A 17,914-nucleotide genomic window follows, 5' to 3' on the forward strand; every position below is an offset into this window, starting at 1 on the left:
TGTCTTCTCCGACTGTGTATAAGAGGGTGGATTTTTTTACTTATTGTTTGTGTTTTTGGAGTGAAGGCGATGTGGGCGTGGGCTGTGAGACATTCCCTCTGCCTGCGGTTTAACTCTTTACACACACACACACACACACACCCTCTCCAGTTCTTCTCAGCTGTGTTCTACTATCAGCAGTGAGCTGGGCAGGATTCTACACAACTGCTTTAAAGCTCATTATACCAGTTTTGACAACTGTTGGGGCCCAGGACACACACTCCATATACCGTTTTCAAAACTGTTATAAAGCGCTTTAAAGCAGTCGTGTAGATCCGGCCCAGCTGGGGTGTGTGTGTGTGTGGGGGGCAACTGAGCAGCTGGTGCAAGGAGGGCTGCAAGCGCCGTTCCTCTTGTGCCCCCTTTTTACTCCAAAAACGGCTCCTCTGTCCCCCACTCGGGAGGTGAACTAGGCTTAAAAAGCCAGGCTGCCTGCTTTGGGCTGCACCTGCAGGGCCTTGTTTGGCCGGCGTGCTTTTGCAGGAGGGGTGGGTGCGCCAGGAGCCTCCCTCCCTCCCTCCCTCCCTCCCTCCCTCTCACGGTGGCTTGCATCGCCACTCCCTTCTGCTGGTCCTCGCAGGGGAGCTCTCAGCCCACCGCGGCCACCTCTGCCCTGCCGGTTGCCACACCTGTGCCAGATTCCAAAGGGCTGCACAAGAGCGGCTCTCCTGCCTGCCCGCCCGCCCGCCCACCTCCTCTCGTGGGCTTCCCCAGAGTACGTCAGAGCTGTGCCTTGAGAGCCATGCCGGAGTGAATCCCCCCTCCCTCCCTACCTCTCCCCCCCCCAAAGCTCGCAGAGCTGTCGGCTGCATAGCGCCAATGGGGTGTTGAGCACTGCTACGTGACTTGCACTGGAGAGCAGCGAACAAGTTCAAGGCAAGGTGAAGCTCTTCTGAGATAATCTGGAAGTTCATGGGGAGGTGACGGCAGCCGCGGTTCCATACAGACAGGATGGGGTGAGGGAGAGGTCACCTCTTCCTCTGCTGCCCCACCCTCCATGGGTAAACAAAAGAAACCTGCAATTCACAAAGAACTTGGCACCGTTCGAATGGGAACCGGGCGTAGTGGCGGCCCACGCCAGGTACCTGGCAGGTGCTGCCGGAGAGCCAGCGTGTTTACCTGTGGTTATGACGACGACGCCAGTTTTGAGAGATGGCAGATAGCTTTCACGGAGCTGCCCCTCCCACAGGATGCTGAGGGTGGCGATTTGAATGGCACCATCGATGTACGTGACACTTCACAGAATGACATAACAACATCGTGGCCGGAGATGACACGGGGAATCATGACACGGGAGGGAGCCAGGGCCGTGGGTGCTCCCACCCTAGAGGCCTTCAAGAGGCAGCTGGACAACCACCTGTCAGGGATGCTTTAGGGTGGATTCCTGCACTGATCAGGGGGTTGGACTTGATGGCCTCAGAGACACCTTCCAACTCTATGATTCTATTTATTTATTTATTTATTTATTTATTTATTTATTTATTTACATTTATATACCGCCCCACAGCCGAAGCTCTCTGGGCGGTTTACAACAATTAAAAATAGTAAACATTAAAAGTATACAAAAATTTTAAAAACATAAAAACAGTATAAAAACAACAGTTTCCATTTAAAAACAACAATTCTGGGGTCTATGAAGTTAATGGCACTCCAGAGCAGGGGCTGACTGTGCAGAGCCTTGCTTTCAGTGACATGACCCCTCGGGAGAGGAGTGGCCAGGACCTTGTGCTGCCCATTTCCTCGGGTGCCTTTGGGCAAAGATGTGACATACAGCCAATCAGCCGACCAATGAATTGTCAATAGAGTGAGTTTGGGGAGGAAAGGAGAGAGAGAGAGAGAGAGAGAGAGAGAGAGAGAGAGAGAGAGAGAGAGAGAGAGAGAGAGAGAGAGAGAGAGGAGCCCAAGAGTCAGTGTGGTGTAGTGGCTAAGGCGTTGGACTGGGAGTCAGGAGATCCGGGTTCTAGTCCCCACTCGGCCATGGAAACCCACTGGGTGACTTTGGGCCAGTCACAGACTCTCAGCCCACCCCACCCCACAGAGTTGTTATTGTGAGGAAAACATGGAGAGGAGGAGGATTATGTATGCCGCCTTGGGTTCCTTGGAGGAAAAAAGGTGGGATATAAATGTAATAAATGAAATAAATACATAAGATAAGATAAAGCCAAGGTTCTCTGCTTGGCCAGGAGGGTGGGTAGGGGTGTTCTCAATGGATTTGGTGGGAGATGATGAGAAGTCCAGTCCTGGACGTGCTGAGCTGCCCCATACAGACTGGGCATGAGTCATCCAAGCAGAAGCATGAGGCAGGTAGAAATGCCAGACTGGATAGAGAGGGATCCATCATCGCTCCTGTCTACCAACTTCAGCAGTAATGTTACAAGAGACCATTGTCTGGAAGGCCTGAAATGGGCCTGCTTGGCGCAGTCATTTAGGCAGCGAGGTGTGTTGGGGGTTTGAAGCCTGAGCTTGTTCCTACACCAACTACCACCAAACTGGAAGCGCAGTTCACTTCTTCAAGTGTAACATGACTCATCGTAGTTGCAGCGTGAGCTCGGAAGGAAGGGCGCTTTCCTCGTTCCTGGGACTGTGGGACTGGCAATGGGTATTCGTCATGCTACCTGAATGTGGGCTCCGTGTTCACAGGTCGTGTACCTTTGAATGCCAGGTGCTGGGGAGCAAACCGTTGAGGAGGGCTGTTGATGCCCTTCTAGTGAGCTCCCAAAGACATCTGGCTGGCCTCTGTCAGAAACAGGACGCTGGCCAAGTGGACCTTTTGGTCTGAGCCCGCAGGGCTTCCTTATGTCTTTATCCACTCAAAGGCCGCTCTGGTTCAAGTCCCGCGCTCTATTTTTTGCTAACGTTGATGCTCGTGGTGCCTCTTTATGCGACGAGTGCACGTTAGAGCCATCTTCCGTACCACTCTGAGCCGTGGTGCTAATGTAGCATGGACAGCTGGTGTGTTCTAGCCGTCAGTAGCCGGCATGCCCTCGACCACCTCTGACCCTGGAGGGGATTTGATTTGGCCCACTAGCTGCCAAACACCGAGGGTATAAGAAGGAAGCAAGCTGGTACAAGGAGACCTGTGCCTCCCTCTTGCTCTCTCTTGTGAGGTGGGGACAAAGCCTTCACGCCCCCTTCCCATCATAATAGGGTGTGCATGGAGGGAGGAATCAAGGGCAGGTGAAGCATTTTCATCCACAAATTTACAGAGGAACCAGAAGGACCTCTGAGCCTCGTCTTATGAACATAAGAACATACGAAGTGCCATGCTGGACCAGACCAAGGGTTCATCTAGGGGGTGGGACGCGATGGCCTTTTAGGCCCCTTCCAACTCTACTATTCTATGATTCTAGTCCAGCACTCGGTTCACACAGTGGCCAGCCAGCCATCAGCCAGGGACCAACAAAGCAGGACATGGTGCAACAGCACCCTCCCACCCATGTTCCCCAGCAACTGGTGCACATGGGCTTACTGCCTCGAATACTGGAGATAGCACACAACCATCAGGGCTAGTAGCCAGGAATTTATCCAACCCCCTTTTCAAGCCCTCCAAATGGGTGGCCATCACTACATCCTGTGGTAGTGATTTCCATAATTTAACTATGCACTGTGTGAAGAAGTACTTCCTTTTATTTGTCCTGGATCTCCCACCCATCAGCTTCAAGGGATGACCCCATTGGGTTCTAGTATTATGGGAGAGAGAGAGAAATGTCTCCATGTCCACATTCTCCACACCAGGCATCATTTTGTACACCTCTATCATGTCTCCCCTTAGTCTCCCTTTTTCCAAGCTAAACAATCCCAGCTGTTGTAACCTTCTCTCATTGGGGAGATGCTCCAGCCCCTTCATCATTTTAGTTGCCCTTTTCTGCCCTTTTTCCAACTCTATAGTATCCTTTTTTAGGTGTGGTGACCAGAACTGCACACAGTATTCTAAGTGTGGTCGCACCATAGATTTGCATAAGGGCATTACGGTACTGGCCGTTTTATTCTCAGCTCCTTTTCTTATCATGCCTAACACGGAGTTTGCCTTCTTTACAGCAGCTGCACACTGGGTGGGCATTTTGTCCACCACAACCCCAAGGTCTCTTTCTTGCTCAGTCACTGCCAGCTCAGATCCCATTAGGTTATACTTGAAGTTGGGGTTGTTTTGCCCCGACGTGCATCACCTAACACCTGCTTCCATTGAACCGCACCTGCCATTTGGATGCCCACCCTCCCAGCTTGGAGAGACATCCCTTTGGAGCTCTTGATGGGGCAGTTTTTCAGGGGCCCCTGTGTCCCCAACTCCCAAATGTAAATCTTGTAGCATCCTTGTGCCCTGATTGCCTGCCATGGGTGGCATCGTCCATACAGACAAAGGAATGTTTTATTTATTTATTTTTTTATTTTTTTATTTATTTATTTATTTATTTATTTATTACATTTCTATGCCACGCAATAGCCAAATCCCTCTGGGCATTTCTCAAAAATTAAAACAATAAAGTATAAAATTTAAACCACAATACAAAAACACAGTTTAAAAGTACACTATAAAAGTACAGCCAGAATAAATGCAGAGATTTAAAATACAGATTTGAAACAGCAAGGTTAAAAGATTAAGATGTTAAAATGTTAAAATGTTGAGAAAATAAAAAAAGTCTTGACCAGGTGTCGAAAAGAGTACAGTGCAAGCGCCAGGCGAACCTCTTTGGGGAGCTCATTCTACAGCCGGGGTGCCACAGCAGAGAAGGCCCTCCTCCTGGTAACCATGTGCCTCACTTCCTTTGGCAGGGGGAGGAGGAGGAGGAGGAGGAGACCCTTCAGATAACCTGGCCCCAAGCTGTTTAGGGCTTTGAATGTTCATACCAGCACTTCGAATCAGGCCCGGACTTGGAAGAAGCCGGAAGTGTTCTGGCCTAAGGTGGACTCGTTGGCCAGCCTCTGTTGCATTGGCAGCACAGGGCATCCTCTGCCGAACCCTCAGGGGTGGGGTAGGGGGCTTCTGCCAGTGCTTCCCATTCCATGCAGCTGTGTCAAACCCTTTCCTGCCAGGAATACCGGGCTGCAGCACCCTGCCCCATGTGCGCCGTGGGATGGGGCGATGTGTGGGGGCTGAATCAGTCCCATCTCCTGCACTGAGGTTATTTGGAAGGGCTCCGCTTCACCTTCCCACGTGGCCCCTGGTGGTTCCAGACCCTCCCCCTCCCCGCCCAGTTCTGCTGACACCGTCCCACCCGTAGGAGGCGGCCCTCGCTTTGGAATTCGGCTTCCAGCTGTCGGCTGTCAGCTGCAGGTGCTGAGCTGCAGAGGCTGGTGACAGATTCCAAAAGCTCTTTGGCTCCTGAAGTCTGGAGACAAAAATGTGAGGTATGAGAGTCAGGAAGAAAATCCCCTCTTCTGGTGGTTTCCCCACTCCTGGGGCTTCAGGGCTTCCTGAATGTCGCCATCAATGTTCAGCCTTTCCACCACTTCTCACTTAAGCCAGGCTGCATCTGTGGAGATGATGGGCACCATCGGAAGTCAGGTGTTCTTCTTCCAGCTGAGGTCTGATGAAACCAGCAGTCTTTGAGGTCTCCGTGATCGCCCCTTCGGAGTGGCCGTGGCAGAGGGGGTATGCCTCTGAACACCCGTTCCTGGGGGATTTGACTGGCAGAGCGCTGTTGTACGCGTGTCCTGCTTGCCAGCATCCCATTCGGGCATCTGGTTGACTCCTGTGAGAAACTGGAGACCGGATTAGTGGAGAGGCCTTTGGTCGGATCCTCAGGACTCTTGCTGACCTAAAAGAGGATCCAACCAGGAAGTCAGGAGACCGTCCCAGCACCTGCTGCCAGAGCCCCTTTTCCACTGGAGATGGTGGGGTTTGAACCTGAGCTGTGGAGCCTCCCCGCCACAGCACTCGGCTCTGGCTTATGGCGGTGGGGCATCTTCCTTAGAGAGGCACATTCCCAGGTCTCTTCCTGGCATGATGGTTCTTCCCACGAATCCCCTATGAAGCACTCTAGACGTGTGGCAAATGCGGATCAGCTTCTTTTAGGGTGAGAGCGCCTCCTTGGAGAGAGAGAGAGAGAGAGAGAGAGAGACCCTCCCTTCTTAAGCGGCATTTTGACACGAACGGCCTTAGGATGGGAATGGTCAGAAGAGACTCTCAGGTTGCCTTCTCACAATAACACTTTGGAGTTACTGGAAATGGAGCGATATTCCTGGGAATAAATTATGAGCATTTACAGATGGAAAAAAAGAAAGAGCTTTATCCACGGCAAGTGCAGATGTGAGGGTTTCTGGAATCCGTCCACTGGAAACCTAATTTAATAAAGACAGAAGCCTAAAACCAGGCCCCGGAGTGAGTCCAACAATAATCCAGACAGGGGAGATAATGGGCGCGGCTGGACAGGAGACGTTCTGCTGTTGAAGGCAGACTCTCCTGTTTGGATCCGTGGCCTTCTGAGGACATAAGCAGATGTCCTTGGCAGGAACTGGCTCTTGGAAAGCAGCAGGCAGCAACGCTACGAAATGTCTGATGCCGCTTCAACGGCCACCCTTTTCGTTTGCAAGGAGCACCTACCAGCCCTTCTCTCCCCCCCCCCATTTGTCCTGGCCACGGACTCCTGAATGCCCCCCCCCCGGCGTGGGACAGTGGAAAAGTGCCGGCTGCTCCAAACCTTGCTTCTGCCTAGCCATGCGCTGCCTCAGTTCGCTCCCCATTCCCACCTGCGCGGCGCAGGGGATCATTCTGACAGGCGGTGGTAAGAATTGCGAGGTGCTCGCTGCACGGGTCAGATAAACTGTTGCATTAACCGTGCGCTTTAAAAAGCAGTTACCGGGGGCCCTGATCCAATTCTGGAGTTGGCGCTGACTCGGGGCTGTAATACGTCCTTTGGCGCTAAAGGCGAAGTATGTTCGTTGACATGTTGATGAACAGTCTGAGAGAAAGTGACCTGCTTTTGAGCCACAGCTGAGGTGGAATTTGAGCCTACATTCCTGGTCCCATTCTGTGTGCCTTGTGCCAAAATGGGTCCCTCTAGTCTAGTGGAGCGAGGAGATGAGCCAAGGCTACGATGAGGGGTGTGTGTTGAGTAGTCGGGCCCTCAGAGGCTGCCAAAGAGAAGCTTCCCTTGTCCTGCCTCAGCTGCTCTGCCTTGCCTAGATTAGCCAGGCCTCAGTAGCACTACAGCGCCCGAAGGTAGTGATACCGAAGACCAGGCCTCTCTGGCGGAATGGGGAATATGAGTCTGCTCTCAGCCACTGTGGAGGAAGCGTCAAAGAAACAAGAGATGTGACCCGAAGGCTTGACCTTGGAAGGCCAAAGGACGAAGCAAGACACGGCTGATGCGCTGAGCTTTTAAAACACAAATGGGTGCAGGGGCTCCGCTTCAGATCAGGAGCCCTTTGCCCTAGTGGATTTAATTCTCCCCTCCTCTGCTTTAGTCTATTTGCATTTACATAGGCTTTTCTTTGGATACAAATAGCAGGCCAGATCCGGATTGGGACCACATTGAGGGAGTGGTTAAAGTCCCCCTGTCTCTCCCCCCCCCCATGCAAGGTGGCCATTGAAAGCCCTTCAAGCCATTGCTAATTGCCTGATTTGACCCTGACTGGTGAATTGTTGGCTTAAATGTTGCCATTTGTTCTGTTAATGGGAAACTGATTGCCGTGGCTGGAAATGTGTGACCGGAGGAGAAGTTATTTCATGTTGGGGAAGTACATAGCTAATAAATGACTAGCTGGCTGTGAATCACCTTCTTTCTTTTAAACCTTCAGGTTTACCTGCCCAAGGAAGTGGCGCAGGGCCATCTGGGGATCCCGCGCTCAGTCTCTGTCCAATTACCCTGAGTGCTTCTTTCACTACATATTTGCCCCAAGCGATGCCAGATTAGTGTCCCAGATTTGACAATAAAATGCTAAATGCGTCTTCATGGCTATGGTGCCCTGAATGGTGCCCTGAATGGACAGTTCACCTGGGACGGGGTGGGTCTGAGGCTGGGCAGCCCCAGAGCTGTGGTTTGGCTGGGTGTGAAGTCCCTGGCAGGGCAGGGGTGGGCTCGGTGTCCCCCCACCCTGGCATGGAGCAGCGGAACAGTTGCCTCCATAGTTAGGAATGTAGTAAGCTGCCTTATTCCCAGCTGCCTTATTCCCAGACATGGGTCCACCTAGTCCAGGATTGTCGACTCCTGGGCCGCAACGGCTCTCCAGGGCTTCAGGCAGGAGTCCTAGAATCATAGAATAGCAGAGTTGGAAGGGGCCTACAAGGCCATCGAGTCCAACCCCCTGCTCCATGCAGGAATCCACCCTAAAGCATCCCTGACAGATGGTTGTCCAGCTGCCTCTTGAAGGCCTCTAGTGTGGGAGAGCCCACAATCTCCCTAGGTCACTGATTCCATTGTCATACTGCTCTAACAGTCAGGAAGTTTTTCCTGATGCCCAGCTGGAATCTGGCTTCCTTTAACTTGAGCCCATTATTCCGTGTCCTGCACTCTGGGAGGATCGAGAAGAGATCCTGGCCCTCCTCTGTGTGACAACCTTTTAAGTATTTGAAGAGTGCTATCATGTGTCTCCTCAATCTTCTCTTCTCCAGGCTAAACATGCCCAGTTCTTTCAGTCTCTCCTCATAGGGCTTTGCTTCCAGACCCCTGATCCTCCTGGTCGCCCTCCTCTGCACACGGTCTTTCCTCGCCCTGCCAGGAGATGCTGGGTGTCAAGGCTGGGGCCTCCCGCATGCAAAGCGTGTGCCTGCTCTCCCACTGAGCGTACGGCCCTTCCCGGTCTCTCCTCAAAGGGAAGACCCTGCAGTGCTGCTGCCCTGAGACCATCTCGTGGCTTGGGGGAGCTTGCAGCAACAGGGCCGGTACGGATTTGACAGCCGCTGTGGCTTCCGAACGACGATTACGCCGGCACAGACGTGGAGGTTCCGAGCAGCATTAAAGCTTTCTGCACTGTCACTCAGCCAAAGCGTTTGGGGTGGAGCTGCCTGTGCCTCCCTTAGTAGCTGTGGGTCTCTGTTAGCCAGTGCTGCAGGAGGTGGCAAAGGAGGGAGAGGGAGAGGGCCTAGAAAGGGAGGCTGGCGTGCGCAGGGTTTCCTGGGACCACCAGGGAGGGCTGACCGTGGAGGCCCAGCGCCTTCTGCAGGCTGCGCCCGTTGCGTCGTGCCTCGGATGTGTGGTTCTGCTCTCTTCCCAAAGCCCCCACACCTGGTCTGCTTCTCCCGGGATTGCTCAGGTGATGCCCAGAGTGAGTGTGTGGGTGTGGATTGGGAGCTTAATTGCGGGAGGGGGGCTGTCGTGCGGCTGGGGCTGAAGACCTTTGTTCCCTCCAGCTCTGGGATTCTACCGCGCTAGGTTGGGGCATGTTCTGAGGGACGACCTGGAGATGATGACGGCCGCTTGGCCTTCCTAGGACCTCCCTCCTTCCTAGGACCTCCACCCGTCTTCCACCGAGGGGGAGCGCAGGCTCCTCGGGGGCCCCACCACCTTGCCTCTCTGACGTGCACCAGGCTCACGGTCACCGGCCGTCTTGCACGTCTCCCGGCCGGCGTTTGCGGCACGCCGGGCGCCCCGTTCCCCTGCTGAATGTGCCCGCGGCTGCTCTTCCCCCACCCGGCTGTCAAGGCTGATTTATGGAGCTGCACGGCTGACTCTTTAGTTTGAAGAATTAATGGTATTTGCATATTTTTATGTTGGAATCCGCCCCAGAAGGCAGCGGCAGATTTTGTGGAGGAGCAGTCTCCTTCAGGGATGCCCCTGCGAAATATCCCTCCCACCGCTCCTGATTTAGTTGCGGAGGTGAAAAGTTTAAACAGTAAAACCAATAAAACCACATTTATGTGACAGATAAATCGTCTTGCATTGTCAGAGTTCTTAGTGAAAGAACTTCCCGCCCTCTGGTTGCTTTGAAAACGCAGCCCTGTGCGAGGGAGGGAGCCGGAGGGAGCCCGAGGAGGCATCTCCAGCCAGGCCGCGTGTCCGGAAGATTGATCGGGCGAAGCGGCTGTAAAACACACAAGGCCATCCATCACTGTCCCGCTCCTGGCTCCTGCGCCGGGTGCGCCGAAGGAAGCTGGGATTCGGCTCCGGAGGGTGGGTGGGTGCGTTGCCGCCGGGAGCGCCCCTTCGGTTTACATGGAGGCTGGGGACACCTAAATGACAAGAGGACAAATTGGACTCGCTCCTCTCTCGGCCCAGAGTCAACATGGGGCTGGGTTGGGGGGGAGGGGGGGAGGGCCTCTGGAGGCAGGCCACTGAATCCAGATCTGCTGCGTCAAAGGTGTCCCAGTCTTTAGTTCTTGCAAAGTCCACCTCCTAGAATCATAGAATAGCAGAGTTGGAAGGGGCCTACAAGGCCATCGAGTCCAACCCCCTGCTCAGTGCAGGAATCCACCCTAAAGCATCCCCGACAGATGCTTGTCCAGCTGCCTCTTGAAGGCCTCTAGTGTGGGAGAGCCCACAACCTCCCTAGGTAACTGATTCCACCGTTGCACTGCTCTAACAGTCAGGAAGTTTTTCCTGAAGTCCAGCCGGAATCTGGCTTCCTGGGAGGATCGAGAAGAGATCCTGGCCCTCCTTTGTGTGACAACCTTTTAAGTATTTGAAGAGTGCTATCAGGTCTCCTAGTCCTACTAGGGACTGGGAGTAGACTGGGAATATGGAGGGCTATAACCAGTTCTCTCTCTCTCTCTCTCCCTCCTCCCCCTCCTCTTACACATGCACACGCACATGCCAGACACAATGATCCTTTGCACACTTTGAGGGAGCCATGTGTGACGGCAGTTTGTGCCTCATGCATTCCCCCCCCCCAAGCCTATTCCTGCCAGCCTCGATTCCTGCGCTGCCCCTTGGGAAACGCCAGCGATGGGTCTCTCTTTGAACGGCATCTACACAGCTCTGGCAACTGTTGGCTTGCCTTAGAATCATAGAAGAGTAGAGCTGGAAGGGTCCTGAAAGGCCATCGAGTCCAACCCCCTGCTCCATGCAGGAATCCACCCTAAAGCATCCCTGACAGGTAGTTGTCCCTGACAGGTGGTTGACGGAACGCCTCTCCCAACGTGGATATACCCGGTCACTACGTTCAACATATAAGGTCCTCCTCCGGGTGCCTACTCCGAGAGAGGCTCGGAGTGTGGCAACAAGGGACAGGGCCTTTTCGGTGGTGGCCCACAGACTGTGGAATGATCTCCCTGATGAGGCTCGCCTGGCACCAACGCTGCTATCTTTCCGGCGCCAGGTTAAGACTTTCCTCTTTACCCAGGCATATGGCGGCACATCCTAATTACCCACATGTTTAGTTTTTAATCGGTTTTTAATGTTTTATGTGTGTATGTTCTGTGTTTTAGAGTTTTAAATTTTGTATACTTGTTTTTACCTCAATTTTAAAATTTCTGTAAACCGCCCAGAGAGCCCTGGCTATGGGAGCAGTATATAAATGCAATAAATAAATAAATAAATTGTCCAGCTGCCTCTTGAAGGCCTCTAGTGTGGGAGAAGAGCCCATGACCTCCCTATGTCCTGGGTTCCTGGCCTCTCCTCTTCTTCAGGCACTTAGCCTAAAGGTGTTTGCCTGAGATGCCCAAGGCTCATATGCAGAGAGGTTTCCAGATAACATTTAAACTTTGAAAACACAAATACACTTTGCTATAGCTGAAAGCTAGCTCCTCTGAGCCCCATCAGTGTCATCGTCCCGCCCCCCGCCCCTGGGATTTCTTTGAGTTCTCATCCTCAGCCCCCCCAGCTTCACGCTCCTGAGTCATAATGCAAGCTGCAAGGCCTTTCCTTTTTAGGCGATGGAGTTTGTTCCTCTCCCAGGACTAGGCTACCTTTGGGCAGCGTGGAGTAATTCCAGGTCCAGGCTGCTTAATTCTCAAGGAGACAAGGCAGGGTTAGATTAACCTCTTCCGCACCCTGGCTTTGCATTTGGCATTTTGCACCTTGTTCTCTTCCCACCTTCACCTGAGCAGACCTTTCACGGAAGACGGAGCGGCGTGGCTTGCTTGCCTCAAAGGCTAAACGAAGGGATGTTTCTTCACCACTGGATCCTCTGGTTCTTTTGCAAAACATGCCTCTACTTTTTCTCATTTCTGTAGTGCCTTGCAATTACGAAGTGCTTTGGCGTGGAATAGTAACAGAATTGCAAAAACAAAACAAAGGACAACCCTGGTGGATCCTGCCCGTCCCCTGGCCCAAGAAAGAGATGCCTGTTAATAAACCATTCTTGATTACTCTTCCCATTTGCCTTCCTAGCATCCCTTTGAGGTAGGCTGCTAACATCCCCATTTTACAGATAAAGCACTGAGGCAGGGGTAGTGCATTGGCCAAGGCCAACGTAGGAGTCCATGCAGAGTTGGGTCTTTAATCCAGATTCACGGCCAGCATCCCATCCTCTGGAGGCAACTCTGCATCCCGCAATGTGACCCTTCCATGTTGTTCTTAGTAATGACCGGTGGCGTGATTTCTCTCCCTCCCTCTGTGCGTTTCAGCTCTTAGATTTGTTTCTCCAGTGGGACTGGTCGACGTACCTGGCTGACTACGGACAACCGACCTGCAAGTATCTTCGCGTGAACCCGACAACGGCGCTGATCTTGCTAGAAAAGTTAGTGCTGACCAAGCCATTCTTTAGACGGCTTTCTGACTGCTGTGCTGGCTTTAACAAGCAGAAGCGTCCCCTGCTATGCTGCTCCCCGCTTTCCACGCTGCCTGGCCTGCGTGTTCGCAAGGGAGAGGGCAGATGCTTTGCTCATGTGGCGTGCGCCCCCCCCCCCGCCCTGCCTCCCCCCGCACAGCAGATCCTCTTGTCATGGCTGCAGCTTTTTAGTGCTGAGTTGTGTATGTTGCACCGTTGTGGCATTTCTGTCATCTGTAAGTCGTTTTCAGGTTAATGTGTGTCGACAGATGAATGTGTTTTAAACCGTGGTGTTTCTCATGAAGGCGTGGGGTGCGTGTGCCTATTGGCAGTCTCAGTGGGGCATTTTGCACGCTGGCTATGAGACCGTCTTAGGCGTTTCACCGACTGCCCCCGTCAACGGCCTCGCCTTCGCTTCAGTGACCCAGAGGCACCACCTGACTGGCGCTGCCCACCAGCGCCCATTCTCCAACGCTGCTTGGAGATGCTCACAGTGCTGGCTGGTGCCTACTGCCCGGGCCTTCCTGGGAATCGCCACAATCCCCCAGGCGGAGGCGCATTCCCCACGGAAGGCATTACACATACATACTCACGTTCCTTCACCTGTGGTTTGGCTGTGGGACCCGCACGGAGTAAGCTTCCGGGGGTCTCAGCAGGTGGGCTGGGCTCGTGGTCCAGATCCTCTTATCTGCCCTGTCCCAACTTCCCAAAGGGCCTTCCCTTCCCTTCACCTGCAGCCTGTGGTTTGTGCTACACGCTGGAGACCTCTGCAGCTCCTCCTTCTCCTTCTCCTCCTCCTCCTCCTTCTCCTTCTCCTTCTCCATCATCATCATCATCATCATCATCATCATCATCATCATCATCCCCCGCTGGGAAGTGCAGCAGCTCTCTGCATGTGGTTCTCTGCTCCGGATGCATTAGGGGACATTGGAAGCTGCCTTATACCGAGTCAGCCCCCATCCCCGGTCTGTCTAGTATCGCTGACACTGGCAGGCAGCCGTGCCTCTCCCGGGTTTTGGGCAGGGCTCTTCCCAGGCCCTGCCTGGAGATGCCACCTGGGATTGAACCGGCGTGCAAAGCCTTGCCCCTGAGTTCCAGCCCCCCAGGTTAGGCTGATGTGGGTGGGCAGAGGGTTGGACTCCACAGGCCTTTGGTCATCTCTTAGAGCCGGAAGAGGCCAAAGGGCCATTGAGAACAGACTGCAGGTGAAGCACCCGTCCCAAAGCGTTGCTTATACCTGGGGGAAATGTGCCCGTGCTCACGGTTGGTATGCAAGCACTGCCACAGTCCACTTTGCACGGTGTGGTCCACTTATAGAACTTGGCACTAATAGATCTTTTAAAGGATTTGAGGAGGAACCGTTGGAGGGGATCCCTCTTGACAGCGTTCCTTCTTGCAGCCGGGGATTAACAGCAGGGTGGGTCTCCCCGCGAAGTCGGCCTGATGTGCAGGAGGGGACTTTCCCCCCTCGTCTCTCAAAATGCCAGGACTCATCAGGGCCATCTAACAAAACGGACCAGCAAAAGATTCAGGGCGGACAACGCAGAACTCATGTATGGAATTTGCTGCCACCCACTTGGACGACTTTAAAAGAGGGTTAGGCCACTTTATGGAGAAAGAGGAGAGGTCCGTCTGTGGCTGTGAATCATGACGGCAGAGGAGGTCCTCCAGAATCACAGCCAGGCCGTCCCTGAGTGCAAACAGCTCAACAGGTAGAGCCCGTGCTTTGCAGGCGGAAGGTCCTAGCGTCAATCTCCAGTGGCAGCCTCTCCAGATAAGGCCAGGAAAGACTCTTGCCTGAAGTCCTGGAGAGCCACGGCTGCCGGTCCGTGGCCCCAATCAGAAGCCACCTCAAACCACCGTGGGGAACGCATTCACCACCGTGGATAAGGCTTTTTTTGTTATTGAAAAAAGCGTTCACCACCGTGGCTAAAGGTGTCTTCTAAACAGGGCCAGGGCCAACCCGCCTTCCCCAACCTGTTGCCCTCCAGATGAGTTGGAGTACAGCTCCCAGAATTCCGGGAATTGTACTCCCAACGCATCCAGAGGGCACCAGGTCGGGGAAGGTTGGTGTGGCGTTTGCTGAGCCAGAATGGGCCGACTCTGCGCGAAGCAGGCAGCTCCCCAAGTTCTGGCGTGCGTTCGTTTGAGACACCCAGGGGCTGTTCCTTGCCTGCTGTGCTGGGGGAGCCTCCTGGAAGCCTGCATCGGGCTGGCTGCTGGGAAAACAGGAGGCCAGGTGAGCTGTGTCTCTCTCCACCTCCCCCCCCCTTCCACCGGCCTGAGGCTGCTCCAGGGCTCCTTTTCTCTTCTCAGGGCCCTGCTTGTGAGCCTCGCAGAGGCACTGAGCTCTGGCTGCCATCGGCGGGCAGAAAGGAGTGGAACTCCATGGGCCGCTTCCGGCACTCGGGGGGCAACCCCAGGCCAAGCTCCATGGGGCGTCAGCCACGTAGTTAACCCTAGCATGCAGGCCTTAGAAATAAATGGCCGGCATGCCTCCCCCCCGCCCCCCCGCCGCCCCCCGATTCGTATCCGGACGCTGGTGTGGTGCTTGGTGGGTGTTGCTTGGCTGCGCTTGCATGGTCCAGCCTGGCTTGGCTGTCTCTGCTGAATGGCAGCTGCGGGCTGGTCAGGAGGCGGAGGCAGGAGGCAGCGGCCTCATCCGGCGCTGTTCTTGCCGGCCCATCCAGGTGCCGCCCCCCGATTTGTCTGCATAGGCAGCTTCTTGCCTTGGGCAGAGGCTTGCCCCTGGCGAAATGGCGCCCGTTCTCTGCCACAGGGCCCCGCTGAGCGCCTGCGGCATCCTGGCTTGGCGGCGGCCGGTGGCTGCCGCTCGGCTTCTGCCTCCTTCCTCGCCAAGACCGGAAGGGCTCCGCAGCGGCGGGCGCAGATTTGCCCGCCAGGCCCCACGGCCGACAAGCCACCACTTAACGCGTTGTCTTGGCTTCTCTCTCTCTTTCCCTGCTCACTCCCTCCTCGCAGGATATCCCGAGAGTAAGTATGTGGCTTCTTCGCCTCGCTTCACAACGAGTCCTGTTATTGTTGAATGTAAACGGAGCGCTGGGGCACGGTCTCTTGAAACCACCTCCGCCTGTAACTTTATCATCTCCAATCCGCTAATTGCTGCTAAAGTGGAGTCGCTTTCCCTGGGCTGCTCCGTCTGTTTATAGCTGAACTCCCAGCAAAGCGTGGAGTGGCTTGAAGAGCGTTTTGGCCGAGGAGCCTCCCCATTAACTTCCTCTTACCTGTGCTGTTATTTGTAGCTCGATAGCCCCACCGGGACCCAGCTGGGTATCAAGACCCTTTTGTCAGGCTTAAAACGCACTCCCGGACCGTGCCCCACGGATCGCATAATGTATTCCTGATGTGCAGGCCCACCCGACGGCCGTCCTGGGGCTGAAGGCGATGCGCCATGCTGCGTTTCCCTACTCATCAGCTTAAAAATGAATGCAGCCAGTAGCCAGACAGGCGAGCCGCCTTGCACCTCCTAACACACAGGCCCACATAAGAGACGGACAAATTCAGGAGGTGGCAGCTGAGCCCTCTAGCAACTTCGGGATTAATAACGTGCGTTCAAAAATCTGTCTAGTCTCACCACAGGTCTGTCACAACCGCGTCCCGCAGTTCTGTCACATTCTAGCATGGCGCAGGGCAGGATTCCGGAGGGGCACAGGCTTAATTCTCAGGGGCCAGGGATTGGGGTTGCAATCCCCCCCCCACACACACACCTCCACTCTGCACTCCTTTGCTTTCTGCACTCTAAGTGAATGGTGGCTGTTCTGTGGGTGGAAATAAAGCACAGAGTTTGGGGCCACTTTCCTGGCTTGGGGGCCATTCGGCATATCCCCGGCTGCATCATCTTAGTGCTTAATCTCCAGAGCCCTGTCCTGGATGGTGCTTCTGTGTCACACGGAGGTGTGACTGATGGAACCCTGGCTTGTGCCAGCAAGGACTGTGTACTGGGGTGGGGGGGAGGGGCACGGTGTCCTCATGCGTGCATAGCACACTGAGAAACGCACTGCATCCCCTGGGCATCCTTCCCTCTACGCACGGCCCGCTGCCCATGGTGAACCCCTTCCCACGACATCGGAATGGCCCAAGTGCGCCAGATCTGAGAGGATTTCCAAAAACTCATGCGCTTTGTCATTTGTGCAATAAGTAATGAGACAGACCTAGAATGAGGGGATGTAAAGAAGAAGCATCTTTGTGCATAGAATCATAGAATAGCAGAGTTGGGAGGGGCCTACAAGGCCATCGAGTCCAACCCCCTGCTCAATGCAGGAATCCACCCTAAAGCATCCCTGACAGGTGGTTGTCCAGCTGCCTCTTGAAGGCCTCTAGTGTAGGAGAGCCCACCACCTCCCTAGGTAACTGGTTCCATTGTTGTACTGCTCTAACAGTCAGGAAGTTTCATAGAATCATAGAATAGCAGAGCCGGAAGGGGCCTACAAGGCCATCAAGTCCAACCCCCTGCTCAATGCAGGAATCCACCGTAAAGCATCCCTGGCAGATGGTGGTCCAGCTGCCTCTTGAAGGCCTCTAGTGTGGGAGAGCCCACCAACTCTCTAGGTCACTGGTTCCATTGTCGTACTGCTCTGGTGACGCATTGGTCCCTTTGTAGGTGAGAGGAGCCATGCGCCTCTCAGCCATGGACACTTGTGAGGAGCGTCACAGTTCCTCACATGTAGAAAATGAAATGCGCGATGCATTACGGGTTCACGTGGCCCTGGGTGTGGTGCTGCGGCAGAAACGTCAGCAGCCGAATATTCCACGCTGTGTGTTTGGGTGCATTCTACCAGCTGACCAGCTTGCTTTCCATTTGTGCAGGATGAAGGACACGAGCCGCAAAAACAACGTCTTTGCACAGTTCCGGAAGAACGAGAGAGACAAGCAGAAGCTGATTGATACGGTGGCCAAGCAGCTGCGTGGCCTCATCAGCAGCCACCACTCCTGAAGGAGGGAAGGAGGGAGGGAGGGAGGGAGGGCTGGCCAGGTGGTTGCCTGGGTCGGGGGAGGGAGGGGCTGTGCCCTGCGGCACGCTGAAGCAAGGAGGCGGATCCTGACCTGGGCCCCTCCCAGCACCCTTCCTGGTGTAGCTCCTTGAGGGAATTGGCCAGCATCCCCTGGGAGTCTTTGGCACCCTTGCAGGGATGGAGGTACCAGCTGCTTCTGCCATCGCCACCAGTTTTCATGAGATTGGAACTGCTTTGTAAAAGCTAGAACGTGACCCAGAAGGCCAAAGGCCCCTTTGGGAAGCCAAATGCCGGCGGAAACTTGCCTTGGTTACTGC

General features: G+C 54.4%; 1 protein-coding gene across 1 annotated transcript in view; it reads left to right on the forward strand.

The window, feature by feature from the left end:
* The window catches only part of EXOC6B (exocyst complex component 6B), a 279,150-nt gene extending 261,564 nt beyond the window's left edge, over positions 1–17,586 (forward strand). The window contains exons 21-22 of the mRNA XM_063135856.1: positions 12,482–12,594; positions 17,452–17,586. Coding sequence (XP_062991926.1) covers positions 12,482–12,594; positions 17,452–17,578 — 240 coding nt within the window. The 3' untranslated portion in view covers positions 17,579–17,586. The remainder of the gene's footprint in view (positions 1–12,481; positions 12,595–17,451) is intronic.
* The last annotated feature ends 328 nt before the right edge of the window (positions 17,587–17,914 follow it).

This window comes from Elgaria multicarinata, chromosome 10 (genome assembly GCF_023053635.1).
Source record: "Elgaria multicarinata webbii isolate HBS135686 ecotype San Diego chromosome 10, rElgMul1.1.pri, whole genome shotgun sequence".
In the NCBI taxonomy this organism is placed as follows: Eukaryota; Metazoa; Chordata; class Lepidosauria; order Squamata; family Anguidae; genus Elgaria; species Elgaria multicarinata.